At 37.6% G+C, this 19946-nt stretch overlaps 1 protein-coding gene across 4 annotated transcripts in view; it reads right to left on the reverse strand.

Annotated features, from left to right (window-relative positions):
- The window catches only part of gpc5a (glypican 5a), an 803385-nt gene extending 783947 nt beyond the window's left edge, over positions 1 to 19438 (reverse strand). For all 4 annotated transcript variants that reach the window (XM_052025912.1, XM_052025910.1, XM_052025909.1 and 1 more), the window contains exon 1: positions 18936 to 19438. In XM_052025912.1, the coding sequence (XP_051881872.1) occupies positions 18936 to 19098 (163 nt within the window). In that variant the 5' untranslated portion in view covers positions 19099 to 19438. The remainder of the gene's footprint in view (positions 1 to 18935) is intronic.
- Positions 19439 to 19946: the final 508 nt, after the last annotated feature.

The following is a 19946-nucleotide window of genomic DNA, read 5'->3' on the forward strand; positions in this document are numbered from 1 at the left end:
CAGGATTTACAGGAGGTAACTAGAGATACAATATGATGAAAAAGCCTATTCAACCTGATCCTCAATCATATATTATCAGCCCATGGCAACTTTGGTAAGAATGACCAATGTACATTCCTTGTCAGGATTCATTCTCTGCACCTGGACGAGACACTTATGAGAATGGAGAGTCTGCAGGGAATCCTGCACAAGGACACCAGACCACCAAAATGTGATCCAATGAATCTTGAAAAGACTTTTGATAAGATGTCACGAAGGAAACAGAAAAGTATACTTAAGTACTACGACCATATAATTAGAAATCTGGTTACAGAAAATAATACATCTACAGAACCAGGGTAGGTATATATGTCTTCGAAGAAATGTGTGCCAACTTTCACCCTCCTATAAATGGAAGTGCTCCAGTCTTAAAGTAGGCAAAACATAAGAGAACATGCTTATTCTCAGTACATCAAATTATTTCTACACTGAGTACATGTAATACATGAAACAGAATACAAGTTATATTTTGGGAGGAATAATAAATGAAAACAAACTAAATGGTAACACATTAAAATAATCAAAGCAGCACAAAGACACGGGGGTTCAAATGCAACGGTCCTTAAATCTAAAGGATTGGTTAATAAAAGCACAATGAAAGCGCACAAACATAAGACTATGGAGCAAAAACAAACTGCTGGAGGAACTCAGCGGATCAGGCAGAATCCGGAGAGGGAAGTGGACAGCTGATGTTGAGTTGAGACCCTTCAACTGGACTCCACTGAGTTCCTCTAGCAGTTTGTTTTGCTCCAGATTCCAGCATCTGCAGTCTCTTGTGTCTCCAAACATAAGACTATGCCTCCATTTAGAGTCAGAGCAGGGAAAATGGTACCAAGCAAAACTGAAGGGTGTTTATCTAAAAGCCTGCAGCATTGTAACAAGATGGATGAATCTATGTTTGAATAGAAATAAGTGGGTGCAACTGAATAGCCATTACAGAGACATCGATGCAAAGTGTCCAGGTATGGTAATTAAATATTCCATATACTTAACATTTAGAAAAGAAAGGCAAAATCGAAATGAGGAGGGATAGTCCTGATAAAAAAGAAACAGGTAAAGAAAAGATCTCTGAAAGATCAGATGAAGTAAGCTGATGAGCAGCACGAGGCAGAAAACAGTGCTAGGAGTTGTCTACAGGCCCCAATCAAGGCACAGTGTAAATCAGAAAATTCCAGGTGTATGTAACACGGTTAATACAATTATCATGGGGAACTTTAATTCACATATAAACTGGACAAACCAAAGTAGCAGTAATAGCAGGAGAATTCATTTTTTTTTTAAGATCAGTGTGTTGAGGAACCAATTAGGTTTTAGGCCCTTTTTAGTTTAGATCTTATTTTAGATCCTGTACTGTGCAGTGAGAAAGGATTGAATAATAATCATGTAGTTAAGGAGTCTTCAGTGAAGAGTGGTGATAGATGCCACAGGGACTGGTGCTGGGGCCCCATATGTTCACAATCTATTTCATAATTTTGATGAGGGGACCAAGTGTAAAATGTTCAAGTCTGCTAAAATGGTCCCAGTGTGGGTTAGAAGGAAAATGCAGAGGGGCTTCAAGTCGACGTAGGCAGGCAAGTGAAGGGGAGAGGAAACCCTCAGAAGCAGAGAACATACGTGCATTATGTCTCATTGGATCTCACTGTACCTATCTATTATGTAGTAGGTAAACAGAAGAATTGGAAATAAATATTGCATCCTTCGCGGTAGCTACAACATTTAATTAATTTTTGTTCACAATTTAATCACAGGAGGCACAAAAGTAGTCCAACTTTTCGCCACAGATACCTACAAACTATTTCCTCTGTAAAGTGCCTGCACAAAAATGACACAGGCTGTCCCCAGGTAACAAACACCCAACTTACTGAGGGATATTGATAGGATGCAGAGCTGGGCTGACAAGTGGCAGATGGAGTTCAATCCGGAGAAGTGTGAGGTGGTACACTTTGGAAGGACAAACTTCAAGGCGGAGTACAAGGTAAACGGCAGGATTCTGGGCAGTGTAGAGGAGCAGAGGGCCTGTATTGTGCTGTATTGTTCATATCCACACACGACTGAAAGTTGCCACACAGGTGGATACGGTAGTTAAGAAAGCTTGTGGGATGTTAGCATTCATAAATTGTGGGATCGAGTTTAAGAGCCGCGAAGTAACGATGCAGCTTTACAAAACTCTGGTTAGACCACACTTAGAGTACTGTGTCCAGTTCTGGTCGCCTTATTATAGGAAGGATGTGGAGAGGTTGGAAAGGGTGCAGAGGAGATTTACCAGGATGCTGCCTGGATTAGAGAGTGTGGATTATGAGGAGAGACTAAGGGAGCTAGGGCTTTACTCATTGGAGAGAAGGAGGATGAGAGGAGACATGATAGAGGTGTATAAAATATTAAGAGGAATAGATAGAGTCGACAGCCAGCGCCTCCTTCCCAGGGCACCAAAGCTCAATACAAGAGGGCATGGCTTTAAGGTAATGGGTGGAAGTTCAAGGGAGACGTCAGAGGGAGGTTTTTCACCCAGAGAGTGGGTAGTGCATGGAATGCACTGCCTGGGGTGGTGGTGGAGGCTGATACGTTGGCAAGTTCAAGAGATTGTTAGATAAGCATATGGAGGAATTTAAGACAGAGGGATATATGGGAGGAAGGGGTTAGATAGTCTTAGGAGTGGTTTGAAGGTCGGCACAACATGGTGGGCTGAAGGCCCTGTATTATGCTGTATTGTTCCATGGTTATAGACACCCCTTAATATGAGCTCCGATAATATTATTACATTCAAAAGTCTGACCTACATACATGCATTCGTTCCTCAAAACAACAGAACTATTTTCCTCTCTCTCTCCACTTTTAGTAATTGTTCTTTCCCGTCAGCCTTATGTGCCTTTGACGCCATTTACAATACTGTGCAGGTATGGTTACCATATTGAGTGATTTTCCGACATACGAATAAAATCGACTTATGGAAGTCTGTAAAAACAGAACCTTCTCGCTCACCAGGGACAGCCTATGCTTTGTTGCAAGAAATGCAAGTGAGATTTTGTTTGAAGTAGCATACTGAACCACAGTTATTGCTTAGCATACCTTCTGACCATGGAACTACTAATTTTATGCATGAACATTGTAATTCCCTCCGATGGGTGTTTCAAAATCCAATGGTTATATTTTTTTGTAGAAAAGTTAATGATATCTTAGATTTCACCTCATTGTATTTTTCTGACCTTGCTGGGCTACAATGTGCAGTATCACACTTAAATAATCACGCTTAAAATATAGAGCCTCAAAGAAACTTGTCTATGGTATCTAGCTTTCAGCCAGAAGCTGAAGCATGCATTGTAATGGATAAGCAAGTGACTCAGCTTCTTATGATAATGATAGCCCATCAAACTGAAATTTGGCAGTTTCCTTAATAGCTAATAGACATACAAGTACACTACACTACTGGAAAGAAACAAATAACCTTAAACAAACAGCTGAAGAATTTACATTAGGAATTTATACACAACAGTAAGTCAGCACATCAGTCATAAACTTACGAATCTGCTTACATTTGCAAACATGTACACACACATATATGTTTGATAATATATCTGCACATACACAATATCTTTAAAACATCGCAGATTTCTTAATCTACTCACACTTTTATGGCATCTCTTTGCCTGTGTCACAAATTCACCGTCTCCCAGCAGCTTGTGTTCTCAATTCACGTCACATCACTGCTGATTGACATCTGAGCAGATACGCTTACTTTGTCCCTTTGGGCACCTTTAGAGGAACCTGAACACTCAATTCATTCATCGTAACCGTTCTGTCACATGAAACTCATTTCTGTATTTTAATGTGTTCTTGACTCCCCAATTCCAATGATTCCACTGCTCCTACTTCTCCTTTAAATCTCTACCCTCTTCCCTTTTGGAGACCTTTGCTTCAGCCTCTGACTTCAGTAAACACTCTAAAACCAGTCCTGCCGTGCTTGAGGAGAGCATATTGACAGCAACCATGACCCACTTCTCATCTGGAGTCAGGTCTCCCATTGACCCAATTATGAAGTAAGTTGCTCGGCCTCAGTTTTTCTTGCCATTTCTTCTTTCCTGAACATGCAACTTCCCAAGCAACACAAGCGGTGTAAAATATGATTGATGGAAATCAAAATTTATACTCTCTTTCGGCTTCCAGCAATTCATTATTTCTTTTCTCTCATTTTCAGTGCCACATGTCACCAATTTCCTTCATGCCCTGACTACAGGTTCCAGTTCTGAGTCTGTAGTTCCTTTTCTAGCACTGTCTATATCTCTGGAGTCAATGCTGATTTTAAAATAGGGGTGTCTCACCCCCTTAACTTGTGGTCTCCATCATCTGAGTGATTTTTTTCCCCATCTAGTGCTCTAAACATTCCCATTCAAACCTTCCTTTGGCTTTGGTACTCTCCATGGTCTTCATCACCAAATCTACAGTGGGAATTCGTGTCACTCTGTCATTCTTAACCTGCTCTCATTCAAGATTTCTGAGATATCTTGGCACCTTCACAAATTATGCAAGTTTCCATTTGGGTGTTTTCAAGATTGTGAACATGAAAATAAGGAAACTTGAATGTGCCACTGCTTATTACAAAGTCATGATAAACATACATCAGGCTGCTATTTATTGATTACAGCTCGGCATTCAACACCATCATCCCCTCATTACTAATCAACAAGCTTCAAAACCTGGGCCTCTGTACTTCTCTCTGCAACTGGATCCTCAACTTCCTTATCAGGAGACCGCAGTATTTATGGTAGTGACATCTCCTCCTCGCTGACAATCAACACAGGTGCACCTCAAGGATACGTGCTTAGCCCACTGCTCAACTCTCTCTACACTCATGACTGTGTGGCCAGGCACAGCTCAAACACCATCTATAAATTTGCCGATGACACCACCGGTCTTGGCAGAATCTCAGATGGTGATGAGGATGCATACAGGAGTGAGGTAGGTTGGCTGGTTGAGTGGTGTCACAACAACAACCTCACACTCAACATCAGCAAGACCAAGGAATTGATTGTGTTCTTCAGGAAGGGGTAGTTGGGAGAACACACACCAGTCTTCATTGAAGGGATGGAGGGCTATGGAGATCTGGCATTGAGTTGAGGCCTGCAATACATCAGGCACGATAGAGAAACAAAGAACTGCAGATGCTGGAATCAATCATGATCACGTTTAATGGCGCGGAAGGCTTGAGGGGCCGAGTGGCCCACTCCTGCTCTTCTTTTGTGTTCAGCCAGTACATAGTACTGTTCAATTCTGTACCAAAGGACCCATGCTTTGCCACATTTTCCTTATAACTGCTCTTCAGCATTCATTCCTCACTCTTATGCTTTAACCTACAGACTTTCATGGTGATCATCCCACCTTCATTTGCCTGCACAGTAGTGTTACTCACATAGCTCACATAAATTGTGAAGCTTCGAAAACATTTGTTGATTTTCCTTGCACGTTTCAAATGAAAGCTAAAGCCTGGTACACTGTAATAAAAGATAGTTACTGCAACCCACCAATCTTAAGGTAGCAGACAACACAGCACACTTTTTGATGTATGGCTTTTCAATGTTTAAATTATGAGCAAAACAATTGTGCTTTTTCTCTTCTTGATTTGCTGTTTGATAAGTTCTCAATGTAATGTCTGTTCAACCAGCTTGATTATACCATTTTTGCTAATTGCCAGGGACCTCTTGAAATGAATGCCTGACAGTAACTAAATCTGAACAGATGAAATCCATGCCATAGGAGATCATTAGATCTTTGCAGACAGCGCTCAAGGTCAGCTAGAAGTGCTTGTGCTTCACTGCTAACCACAAAATACAGGCCAATGATGCTGAAGAAATCCAATCATAATCACCTGTAAATTGGGCTGTTTTTGTTAGTAATGTGAAGTGAAGTGATTGGAAAAAATATTGTGAAACAAATCTCTCAATTGCTAATTGAGAGAACAAAGGGATTGAAATACAAGGTATATAGTGTAGACAAGAAAGTTCTTTTTAAGATGGACAACTATCAGGCTGTTAAAAACATAAACATCACTTGAATTAGTAAATGAAACACAAACCAGATCAACATTTAAGAATAGTGATTAGTTGGTTGAAGTACAGGGCATGAAATAATGATGAAGCAGACAGCTGAATGGGATGAAAAATTCTGCACAAATGTATGATAAATACCAAAACAAATTAGCTTTCAAAGTTACAATTTCTCTGGTCACATTCATGTGGAGCCACACCCACCTCAGGTAATCAACATCTTCATGGAAAGAACATGTGAGAAAATTTGTGGGAATAAAATAAGGAAATATAATTGTAGAAGAATTCAATTAAGAAAGCCTAGTCAATGTGTTGTTCGATGGAATCTACATTTTGGCATGAGCTGGAATTGAACAAATTGATACTCCAATAATTAAGACTTTCAATGTAATTTAGGTTTGTTTCTTTAGATCACTTTAATCAGATAACCATGTATTTTCTTCATTTTTCCTCCAACAGAATGGTGTAAGAGATACAGAAGGGGATTACAAAGCAGAAATCTAATTACATTCAGATATAAAAATGTTCTGAACTCCATCATTGGATTGATTCTTCACAACACAATTATTCAATGCATAATAAAAAATGCTGCATTTTAATGTTTACAAACCATACCAATTTAGCAATGAATTTTCAGATTTCAAAGCAAAAGGGCAAATATTTTTGCCATTTCAGAACTAATCATAATGCTTTAAATAAGATGAACTTCAATCAAATGCTTATCAGGTAACTATGCCAAATTAAATCATGCACCAACAACACAAAGTTACTAATATTGGTATCTTTTCTTTTTCAATCTTTTTATTAGTTCTGAAATTAATACAGATTAATATACAACAATGTTTGTACATGTAATACAAAGATATCAGGAGAACAATCATGGCATAGATAATCATAAAGAACAAAATATTTAAAAAATCTGTAGATCCAACGATCTCTTAGTAAATAAATATAATATAAAAAGGAAAGAAATATTTATTATATATATATATATAAAAGAAAAGAAAGAAAAAATCCTCAAATCAATAAGAAAAATTATAAATATATCAAACTGAACTAAACAGAAAAATTTCAAATAAAAACAAACAAAAAAATGACTGGACTAAAATTTCTCAGTAGAAACAGAGCAATATTATGTCGTCAACTCCATTCCTCTAAGGTGGAAAGTTATTGAAAGGGGATCTATATCATGTGAAAATATTGAATAAATGGACTCCAAATATCTTCAAATTTAAGCAAAGGATCAACAATACCACTCCTAATTTTTTCCAAGTTTAAACATGATATAGTTTGAGAGAACCATTGAAGAGTAGTAGGGGGTATTGGATCTTTCCGTTTAAGCAAAATGGATCGTTTGGCCATTAATGTAACAAAGGCAATCATACAGTTAGCGGAAACAGATAAATGGCCAGACTCTTATCCTTGGTAATCCAAAAATTGCAGTGATAGGATGAGGTTGTAAATCAATCTTCAATACATTTGAAATAATGTTAAAAATGTCTTTCCAATATTTTTCCAAAAGAGGACAGGACCAAAACATATGTGTCAAAGAGGCCACATTCAATTTACATCTGTCACATATAGGATTGATATGGTGATAAAAACAAGCTAGCTTATCTTTTGATGTATGGGTCCTGTGAACTACCTTAAACTGTATCAACGAGTGTCTGGCACACATTGAAGATGTATTAACTAAATGAAGAATTTTCTTCCATGTCTCTGTAGGTATAGATGTCTGGAGTTCACTTTCCAATTCATTCTTAATTTTGTCCAGTGATTCTGTACGTATTTTCATAATTAAATCATAGATTATTGCTATCAAGCCCTTCTGATAAGGATTAAGACCTAAAATTTTTTCCATAATTTCAGTTTTGTAAGGTGTCGAAAAAGAGGGTATAGTAGCTTCTAAAAAATTTCTAATTTTCAAATATCAAAAGAAGTGTGAACTAGGCAAATTGTATTTGTTAGACAATTGTTCAAAAGATGAAAAACAGTTATCAATGAATAAATCGCGAAAACATACTATTCCCTTCCTTTTCCATATGGAAAAAGCTGAGTCAACTCTGGATGGATGAAAGAAAAAAATTAGATTGAATGGCACTTGACAAGTTAAATTCATTCAATCCAAACAATTTACGAAATTGAAACCATATTCGTATGTATGTTTAACAATTGGGTTGATCATATGTTTACTTAATTTGTTAAGTGCAAAAGGGAGTGGAGCTCCTAAAATAGAAACTAATGAAAATTCAAGTACTGATTGGTGCTCAAGGTGTACCCAGTTGGGACACTGAATTACATTGGAATCTTTCATCCAAAAAATTAAATATCTGATATTAATAACCCAATAATATAATCTAAAGTTAGGTAGGGCCATACCACCATCCTTTTTTAGTTTTGGTAAATATTTCTTATTAACCTTGGGTTTTTATTCTGCCAAATATATGAAAGAATTTTAGAATCAATAGTGTCAAAAAAAGATTTCGGGATGAAAGTTGGAATCGCTTGAAATAAGTATAAAAATTTTGGTAAAATATTCATCTTAACCTCATTAATTCAGCCTACCAATGATAAAGACAGTGGGGACCATTTAGTAAATAATTGTTTAACATGGTCAATTAAAGGCAATAGATTAGCTTTAAATAAGTCCTTATGTTTCTTGGTAATTTTAACATCTAAATACATAAAATAGTCAGTTACCAATCTAAAAGGTAATTGCCTATAAATTGGGTTTGCATATTTAATGGAAAAAGTTCGCTCTTATTAAGATTTAATCTATAGCCAGAAAAAATACTAAACTGATCTAGTAGTGATAGTACTACGGGGATAGATTCCTCCGGATTAAAAATATAAAGTAACAGGTCATCTGCATAGAGAAATATCTTATGAATCTTCTGTCTGTGAGTAATGCCACATATATTTGAAGAATCCCAGAGTGCAATAGCCAAGGCTTCTAAAGCAATATCAAATAATAAAGGACTTAAAAGGGCAACCTTGTCTAGTACCTCAAAAAAGCCTAAACAAAGGAGATCTTTAATTATTGGTAAGTATTGAAGCCATAGGTGTACAATAAATCATTTTAATCGCAGATATAAATTTAGGGCTAAAATTAAATTTAAGTTTAATGGATATTCCCATTCGACTCTGTCAAACGCCTTTTCAGCACCTAGTGAAACAACACATTCTGGAATTTGGGATGAAGGGGTATTTATAATATTCATTAATCTCCTAATATTAACATGTAAATAATGATTCTGAATAAATCCTGTCTGGTCTTCAGAGATAACTTGTGGAAGAACCATTTCTAATCTAAAGGCCAATATTTTTGAATCTACATTTAATAAAGAAATAGGTCTATAAGATGCACTATCAGTAGGATCTTTATCCTTTTTAAGAATTAAAGAAATAGTTCCTTCAAAGAAAGATTGTGGTAGTTTACCTACTGATAGGGCATCTTTAAAAATTTTGGCTAACCAGGGAACAAGAATATCAAAAAAGGATTTAAAAAATTCCGTCAGGGCCAGGTGCTTTACCCGAGTTCATTGAAAATATTACTTTCTTTATTTCTTCCTCCAAAATAGGAGCATCTAATGTAGAATGTTAAAGATAATTGGGGAATCTTCAGATCTCTTAAAAATTCATGCATTAATGTAGGATCCTCAGGGGATTCTGATTGCTATAAAGAAGAATAAAATTCTTGAAAGGATTTGTTAATTTGAACATGATCTATCGCGTAGGTACTGACTGGTTTACGAATTTTATTAATCTGATCTTTAGATAAAGCAGCTTTCAATTGGTTGGCCAATAATTTACCAGATTTGTCACCATGTATATAAAATTGACTTTTGTTTTTAAGTAGTAGATTTTCAATTGAAGACGTTAATAATAAACTATATTGTAATTGGAGTTCTGTTCTCTTTTTAAAAAGCTCCAGATTCGGAGTATCAGAATATTTTTTTATCAATTTCTTTAATCTTGTCAGCTAATATACATATTTCGTTATTAGTTCGTTTTTTCAATCCAGCGGAATATGAAATAATTTAACCATGGATATATGCTTTAAAAGTATCCCATATTATCCCACTGGAGATTTCTTCAGTAAAATTAGTTTTAAAAAAATGAGATCTGTTCTTTAATAAATTGGACGAAATCTGTCTTGTAATAGAGAAGGGTTAAATCGCCATTGTCTGACATCAAAGGATATATCTGGTAATTTCAATGGTGCATGATCAGAAATGGCAATTGCATTGTATTTACAGTCCATAGTAAGTGGAGCTAGTCTAGCATCAATGAAAAAAATAATCAATCCGAGTAATTATGGTAGACATGAGAAAAGAATGAAAATTCTTTATCATATGTGTGTAGAGGTCTCCAAACATCTAAAATTCCGGATTCAACTAAGAAGGAATTAATAAAGACAGCAGATTTGTTTGGGAGTGCAGGATTTGACACAGATCTATCCATCGAAGGGTTTAGACAGCAGTTAAAATCTCCACCCATAATCACAGTGTATTCATTTAAATTAGGAAAAAATGCAAACAGATGTTGAAAAAATTCAGGGTGATCTACGTTGGGTGCATGAACATTAACCATAACAACTTTTTTATTATGAAGTTGACCAGTAATTAATAAAAATCTACCATTTGGGTCTGATATTGTCTCATGATGAACAAATGAAATTGAGGAGTCCATAAAAATAGAGACTCCTTTCACCTTAGCTTGTGAATTTGAATGGAACTGTTGACCCCTCCAAAATCTAAAAAAACGTTGATTATCTTTCTTCCTGATATGAGTCTCCTGAGTGAAAATGATCTAAGCATTTAATCTATGAAAAACTTTAAAGATCTTCTTGCGCTTAACCGGATTGTTTAAGCTGTTAACATTCCATGAAATAAATTAATAATCTTATCCATTTTAACAGATTAAAAAACATATGGTATGTAAAGGGTTAATCTTGGTATATGCGAGTCTCATCAGCAGGAAGAAGTAAAAAAAAGTTCAAAGAGGAAGCGGATAGGACGACAATTTAGAAAAATTTGTAGTTTAGTCCAGAAGAAAAAAACCTAAAACAGCCCCACCCCCTCCCCGAACAGCCCGAAAACTGGCCAACAGGCAGCCGGAAAGCTACCCTCTAATTGAACTAACCCCAGTTCTATTGGTGGCAGTAGTCCCAGTTGAAAAATATATAAACCACCCATGTTTAGTCTAGAGGTGAACAACATAATCCAAACAAAGATATCGAACTAACAACCATAGTTGTGGGATTGAAACAGAGCCAAAGGGCGTTAACAGTCGACATTTAAAAGATACAGTTTAATAATTATTTTGAAAAGAAAGCAAACAATCAGTCATTTTGTTAAATTCTTAATTATTATTAAAACAAAACATCAAAAATATTCAAAGAAGGAAAAGAAAGGTTTAAATCTAAAAATTAATTGGATAATAAAGCAAGTAGGTAGTAAATCAAAGGGAAAATGCTGTCTCTTCTGCATTTCTTAGCTTCTAAAATTAAAAGCTAGTTCAAAAGAAATTCCTCGGCCTCTCGGACGGATTTAAACCATTTGCGAGATTTATCAGGTAGTGTAATTCTCAACCTTGCTGGGAATAACAATGCAGGATGATAATTGCTTTGATAGAGACGAGCCATAATTGGTTTGTAAATCAGCCTTTCTTTAATAACTTCTGGGGTGTAATCTTCAACTATTCGAAAGTTCCATTGTTTAAATTGAATCATTCCACGTCCACGAGCGGTACAAATCAAGAGTTCCTTGATGTTGACATAATGAAATCTCAATATTAATGGCCGAGGTTTTTGATCCGGAGCAGGTTTGGATCTTAATGCTCTGTGAGCTCTATCAAGAATGGGCTGAACAGGGAACATATTGGAACCAAAAACATCGACCAGAAGTTTAGAAAAGAATTCCATAGGGTTACCAGTCTTGGTGTTCTCTGGAAAATTGATGATTCTTAAATTTTTCCTCCTGCTGCATCCTTCTAGGTCGATGATCCGTGTTGTTGCTTTTCCAGGTTTTGCTTGGTCGTAATTAAGGCTTTTTCAAGTGAGTGGAGTTTGGCATCTCTCTCTTTACCAGCTTGGTCGAGTTCAGCAATTAGTTGCATTTGTTTCGCATTTTCCTGGATAAGAGTATTTTGTTTGTCTTCAAAGTCCTTTAAAATGGACTTCAATTCGGCAAAGCTCCGGTCGAACTTTCTATCCAGATTAGAAATAGCTTCCAAAGTAGGTTGGTCTCCATTACCTTTACCATTAGCTGATGCTTTAGATTTGCTGTTCATTTCAACAGTTAAAAATCAAAATTTTAAACTCGTGCCAGTATTGTAAAAGACTTATTAAAGAGTGGTAAATAGTAGATTAAAAAGTGCTTGGACCAAAGCCAAGTTATGACTTAGTCCATCGAGCGCCACCAACAGACTCCTCACTAATATTGGTATCACTGAGCAGAATATACATTAAATGGAACGGCACAATTCCAGAATTCATTGTAAAAAGTAATCTATGGACTGACTCCACAGCCATAACAGAGTTCATATGAACCTTATCTGAGCTTCAATTGTGCCTTCACAGTTGTGATGTCATCAAATGGCTCAATTAGTTTACATGTAGCTGTTCCCAGGTATCCCAGATATCTTTGTAAAATTAATTTGTTAATCCTGAATGACTGCACTGCTACTGGTCAATAGTTTTAATAAGCCACAACCAATGGCAAGATACTAGAATATTTTTCCAATGCTTTGTCATTCATAAGAAAATGATTTAATTTATAAAACTGCCTCAGATGCTTGTTTTGCTGATTTACTGCACGTCTTGATTTTAAAATTGTGATAACATGGGTTGTGGAAATATTTATATTTTTATGTAAAGATGCTTTACTCAGGATACTGAACCATACAAGAAATTAATCTACAGAAAAAAAAATGACATGGCACAATAACAATTTTCACTGAAGTTGCACCCAAGCAAAATCAAGTCAAAGATCTACTTTGCCAAAGGAATTCTTCCTCTCAATTTGTAAAACAAACTGCAGGGTAAAACTAGCAATCATAATTGTGTTTGAGAAATTTCAGGAATTGGTGATTCATATTGGAATTAAGGGCAGCTGTAGAGTTAAATGGATTTTGCAAGCTATCACATCATTTAAAATTACCCAAATAGAGACAATATTATCCTTAAATCTTTTCATAAATATTTCCATAAATAAAATTTATCATAAATATTTATTTGGATATCCATATGGCGAATGTATATGAAAAGTAAACCCAGACATTATCATATATAACTTCATTTCTTTCCATGGGATGTTACCAGAAGTTTGGTTAAACATGACGAGCACCTACTTGCCTTGGCTCCCTTGCCCAATAAAATGAGTTGCTATTCCTCTTCCACATAAATTCTAGATGAACTTCTGGCTCATCTGCACATTAAATTAAATTTTTTCCTGGGCTTCTTATTCTGAGTAATCTCCCTGGTATAGTCCAGATAATTCTACATTTTAAGAATTCATTTTCTAATTCTATATCATTCTATGCCCTAATAGCAAGAACATCTGAAAGTTGTTTTAATGCTTCATCATGTGTAGAAATGTCTACACAGCAGCCCTTAAAAACACAATCACTTTACCAGGACATTTCAGTTTGTTCCAAATGTTCAGTACAAAAAATCTGAATCCTATCCACCTGCATGAACTTTCATACATTTTTCTCTGCCAATACAAGATGCCAACAAAGGGAAATATTAAGTATGTTTTCCTCTTCACAAATGTTACCTGCCCTGCTGCGTAAAAACAACATTGCTATTTTATTAAAGACATGCCGAAAGATGCTTTACTGCTTTTGTTTAATTTATAAAAATTAATACAAGAATAAATAGAACAAGCATGATATGTTTAATAAAAAACTCCAAGTGCTGGAAGTCAGAAGTAAAATAAATATCCATTACAGGAACATTTCTGCTGAACAGCTTGGTTTTAAACCCATCTTTTGAAATAATCAGCAACTGATAATTTATCACTTACTTAAATTGCATAATTCAATGGAATAATTTTGTCAAATCAGATTTAACTGTTGTTGAGTTTAAAAGTTGCTTTGAGAAAACAAAGTACTGTTTCAGAAATTATTTTCAAGACATTATATAATAGCTACATCTTACAAATGTACAGTTCACTATCATAATGTTGTTCACTTGTCCGAGATTTATTCCACAAGTCACTGCATTTAAATAACTGATGTGGCATTACATGAGATGTAAATTGCACAAAATATGACGTTGCAGCAACTCACCGTCTGAGCAAGCGAACTGGCTCGGCGGTCGGGTCGCGCGTTGTCAGAGCAGCGAGGCCCAAGATGGCGTTGGGCCTTCGTCTTCCCCGAGCAACAGGGAGAACCCGCGCGCGGGAAAAGTTTGATGACGTAGCGTATATGTCATTTTCATTTTCGGTGGGCAGGAACCGTTCCTCTTAAAAGGCCCGCGCAAGGCGGGAAAATAAATCAGTTTTTGTTCTGCAGCCCACCAACTAGTGTCTTGCTTTCATATCGCGGTAGCAACCACTACAATGTGCATATATTCTTTGCTTGTATAATAAAGGACAAATAATATATAATGTGCAAGTTTTGCACTTATCAAAATATTTGGAAGACCTCTGTATATTTACAAATCTGTTACTTGCTTATACACACATATCCTTCATTTCTTTATAAAATAATTTCTTTATTTTATTTACTTATAGAACAAGGGCATACCTGGCTACCCCAACTTTATCACCAGTCCGTAAATGCCTTTGAGACGATGCCAGTGAACAACTTTCCTGAACCACTGTTCTTTTGGTAGTTTTTACCGCTACCCCCCCCCCCCCCCCCCCCCCCCCCAAGCCCTAAAAGTGGTGTTGCAGTGGAATTCCAGAATTTAAACTCAATAGCAATGAAAGAACAATACTGGGAACAAAGAATGTTGAGGGCAGATTGGTGAATGACTTGGTTGCAAAAACACCACGCATCCTTACTTACTCTTATCAAATCTGCCCTCAACATTCTTTGTTCCCAAATGGAACACACCCTTGTATCTCCAGACTCAGCACAATGAGTCCATCATCCTTGCTACTATATTTGAAACACTCCTCAGCACCACTTTCTTTCTTCAAATTGCCAATAATATGCCAGTTTCGTTTAACCAGTAATATGCTGAAATTCATCATTACTTCCTTGTTTTTGCACTCTCTTCCTTTCCCATCTCACCTCCAATATGCTTCTTGTTGGAGATGAGCAAGAGAATACATGACGAAGGAGAAACTGTTTAGCCTGCTGTTCTATGCCATAACCACGGTCACCCCAAAATCAGTCATCAAGCTGCAGGACACAGACAACCCTGGCATATACAGATGTTTAAAGACCAAGTTCCACTATCATCAACCTGTTCACTGAATCATACAAGAGACTGGCCTTAAGGTTAACATGTGCAAAACAAAGATCCTCCATCAACCTGCCCCTGCTGCATAAAACCATCTCCAACAATGAAGATGCATAGAGAGACCCTGAATAATGTGGGCCACTTCCCATATCTCGAGAGCCACCTGTCAATGAAAGCAGACATCAGTGACGAAATTCATCATTAGCTTCATTGTACTGTACATCCTTTAGCTATCTGAGATAAAGAATGCTTAAAAATAACACCCTCAAACCTGGCTCAAACTCATGGTCTACCAGATAGCAGGTACCCATACTTCTAGTGGGCAGACACATCACTCACATGCCTGACACCAGCATCCCAAAGCAGACATTCAATTCCAAACTCAATCACAATAGATTATCAAGTGGACAGAGAAAAAAATTCAAACCAGCAACTTGCGAGCCCATCTCTGTTCAAAACACAGAAGGAGCATTCAAGATGGCATTCAGAATGACAGGTCCATTTGTTCAGAGTAGATAGAAGCCCCGGATAAATGGCAGAAGGAGCACATCATCTCCCAAACTACCCATCCATGCCTACAGCTGTATTATGCACTTCCTGCTGTTGCGAACCAGCAACAAAAGAAACACTCCGAGTCATGTATAAGTGTTAAAAACTACTTATGATAATAAGAAAAATAAAAGTAAGAATGTTAGAATGTTAGAAGTAAAAATGTTAAATCTTAAACATTAACCCCAAAAACTAAACTCAAAGTGTGTGTGTGGCAAATTCCCAAACTCCAAGTCCAGGAATAATTCTCAAAGTTCAGTTCAGCAAGCTGTAAGGTGAAATGTGAGCAAAGGCTTCTTCAAAACCACCACTGACTGAAGACGTAGATGTAGAGAGAAAATAGAGAGTAATTACGAAATCCAAATGGAACCCATACGACACCTCAGTGTCTACTCAGCAGGGACTACTCCACCGCATCTGCCTTACCCCGAAAGGCACTCGAATCGTGGCCGTCCACACAAATACCTGTTTCCTTCTACAGGTCAACAACAAAGTGAACTCCACTGCTTTGTTCCGAAGTATCTGCCACCCCGAAAAGCATCCGAGATGTGGCTGTCCACACAAATACCTGTTTCCTTCTATAGGTTAACAACAAAGTGGACTCCACCGGATTACTCCAAAAATCCATACGTGGATTGTAGTGACAGACACAGTTACTGTTTTTCATCCATCGATAGAGACTAGCAGGTTGGTCTCTCTCTCTCTCTCTCTCTCCTCCTCTAACTGATTCCGACTGCCTGCTTCAAAAACATCATTACATCCTTTATCTTCTGTTGTCGTAACCACACCAACACACACACTCACTATGCTCTATCTTAAAGGGACATTCACCAATAGTAAACTAGTTTGTAACACTGCCCACTTGCAGCAAAGTCTGCAGATCCCACACTAATATCATCAACCACATCTAAACTTACAGAGCTTCAGTGAAAAGTCATCATTGATCACAAGGGACCACCTACGATGATTTTGTGACATTTATCTCATTTCATATGTTTCTGCACACACTATTTATGCACAGGTACAGGTCTCTATCCTACTTTCCCAACCAGATTCTATCCCATCACACCTTAATTTGGACCTTTCAGTTTACTTTGCCTCTCTTCATTTTTAATATCAAAACAAATAATTTCACACTTCTCTAGAGATCAGTGCCACATTTCTACCAATGTTACCAGATTATAACCTTGAGGTCTTTCATTTCTTGCTGTTTATTACATTTCTGAATTTCATGTAATTTGAACATTTTGAAATTAATCCCAGTTTATCCAAATCCACGTCACCCTGTGATAAGACTATTGAACGGTTCCCTTATAAAATGAGATGGACTCCTGACCTCAATTTATCTTGTGACCTTGCACCTTATTGTCTACCTGCAATGAACTTCCCTGTAGCTGTGTCACTTTACTCTGTACTCTGTTATTGTTTTTACCTGTACTACCTCAATGCACCCTGTACTAACTCAATATATCTGCACTGTGTAATGAATTGATCTGTATGAACGGTATGCAAGACAAGTTTTTCACTGTACCTCGGTACAAGTGACAATAATAAACCAATACCTAAAAGATCACTGGTCTCAACACCAACTTGAAGGATACCACTGCATACTTAAATCCAATACCAATTACCACCATTTGCCACAGCACACTAACTAGTTAGTTTTTAAGTTTAAACAAACAGATATTGTGTTAGTATTCTAACAAGTATGTGTAGATTGTACCTTTCATAGTGAAATTTCTTACTTTCCGTTTGGGGCTGCACTTTGTCCTATTGCCAAACACTTCATGGGTGCATTTCTTAAAGAGTTAACATGAGTGGTCTTGACACATTGTGAATAGAATGTATTGATTTGATGGCACAATGAACATAAACAGCGATGCATTGATTGTATATTTCCTGTACATTTTATGAATAGAGTATATCTTTGAAATAAAGTTCGATTTGTTACCTATTCTTCATTTGTACCAATGTTGATATGATGTTATTAACATCTGCTTTGTACTCTAATAAATTTCTAATGAAACATGAAGCATAGTGTCTACTCCAGTTAATTCCAAGAACCAAGTAAAGAGTTTCTTTTTGCTTACAGACGTCCAAAAGTCAATGTTGTCCATAAATCGGTAAATGAACAAAAATCACTCAATATGGTAACCCTACCTCCATAGTATTGTAATGAATGTTATCAAAAACAAAACTGAGAAGTAAGAACAATTACTAAAAGTGGAGAGAGGAAACTCGTTCTACCATGTGTAAGAACGAACGTAAGCGAGTACGCCGGACTTCTGATTTTAATAATTCGAGCGTTCTTAACCCGGGGACGGCCCGCTGAGCGTAAGTAAAATTCCGGTGGAGATTCCTCGCCACTTGCCTGGAACTGCGTATGCAATGATTCCTTCAGTAAGAAAACCCACGAAAACAGTGACAGAACAAGCAACAGAAATCAAGTATAGAATAGCGGAGAATTGGTGGGCCTGTAGAAGAATCGGCTACAGGGAAATACAGGAGGAAATGGGATTGCTCTGAGAGCGGCCAGACTCGATGGGCTGAACGGCCTGCTTAGGGGTAAAATTAATTCTGAAATTCCCTTGGCGCTCTACCCACTGAGGGGTCAGAAGCGTCTTGCAAACCCACTTGCACATGTAGCAGCAGCGCCGGAGTACGGAACACGTGCATTTTAAACCCTCTCAAACAAAAACTGCCCGAGCAACTCTTGCCCCCGATTCACCACAGGTGGTACTTGTAATGATTGTCATTTTACAGGCTGGGCTGATAAAATTATGATGATCTTTATTCTATAAATGACGCATAAAATGTGTGTGTGTCTCTCTCTCGCTCTGCGGACAATTTAGACCATGCACTGATGTTGTGTGAAGTACGTTTGTGCTCACCAGGTCTGGGGGTCTCCGGCAGCCACTTGGATGGTCCGAGTTGACGCAGTTGGAAAACTTTCTTCACCTCCTCACAGTCGAGCTCGGATTCTAAAGTGACCCCGAGCAAGCAAAGCAACACTGCTGCACTCACACAGCGTATGCTTTTCATCTTCGAGCCCATCTCCTCAAAAGCAAAGCCAATACAATGAACCGAACCCAGAAGTCTCCAAACTTTTGTTCGCGAAATTTTATCTTAATTTCTCTCTTCACAACTAAAACGGCCACAGCGTAAACTCGAAGCAGATTCCAGCCGGTTACCCACTGAGACGCTGTTTTTGTTTTTCCCTAGCGACTGCTCTTAACTTTAATGCAGTTAAAATGTCGAGGTGGGGAGGGGGGTGTCTCAGGGATTGAAAATCTAAAGGGGGCAAAACACAAAAGCAGCAGTGAACGTGTGTGCGCTCACATCGTTCAGGCTGCAGCGCCGACACTTCACGCACGGACAGAGTCCGCACCGGGAATCCGTCCACCGCGAAGCTGCCGGAGCTCGCGGCACAGTGCGCGCACCCGCGCTGCCAGAACGAGCAAAACGAGAGAACGCGCTTCTCCCGCCAACGCACCGCATGGAGACGGCGCGCAAACTCCGGCAGTGCCCCACTTGGACACAGGAAATGCGATGAAAGACAGAAAATGCTGTGAAGGAGCATCTCTGAAGAGAGAAATAGTTAATGTTTCAGTTCGGTGTCTTTTATCAGAACCACAGGAAATGGAAATCATTTACGGGATCAATATCAAATTCTTCGATTTCAGATTACTTGCTTTCTCTCTGTGTGTCAGAACTGGTCACTTGTGCTGTAAGTTATCCATTTGTGATAACGCTCAGTTTTTTCTCTCCATTTACACAGCCTGACAGCATGGCATTTTACACTCACCATTCTCTAACTGCTGCTGTAAACCTGTGTTATTGTGTGTTGTTATGCAGTTATAATAAAGAACTACAGTTCCCAGTAGGCAATGCAAGGGGTCACC

This window comes from Pristis pectinata, chromosome 11 (genome assembly GCF_009764475.1).
Source record: "Pristis pectinata isolate sPriPec2 chromosome 11, sPriPec2.1.pri, whole genome shotgun sequence".
NCBI lineage: Eukaryota > Metazoa > Chordata > Chondrichthyes > Rhinopristiformes > Pristidae > Pristis > Pristis pectinata.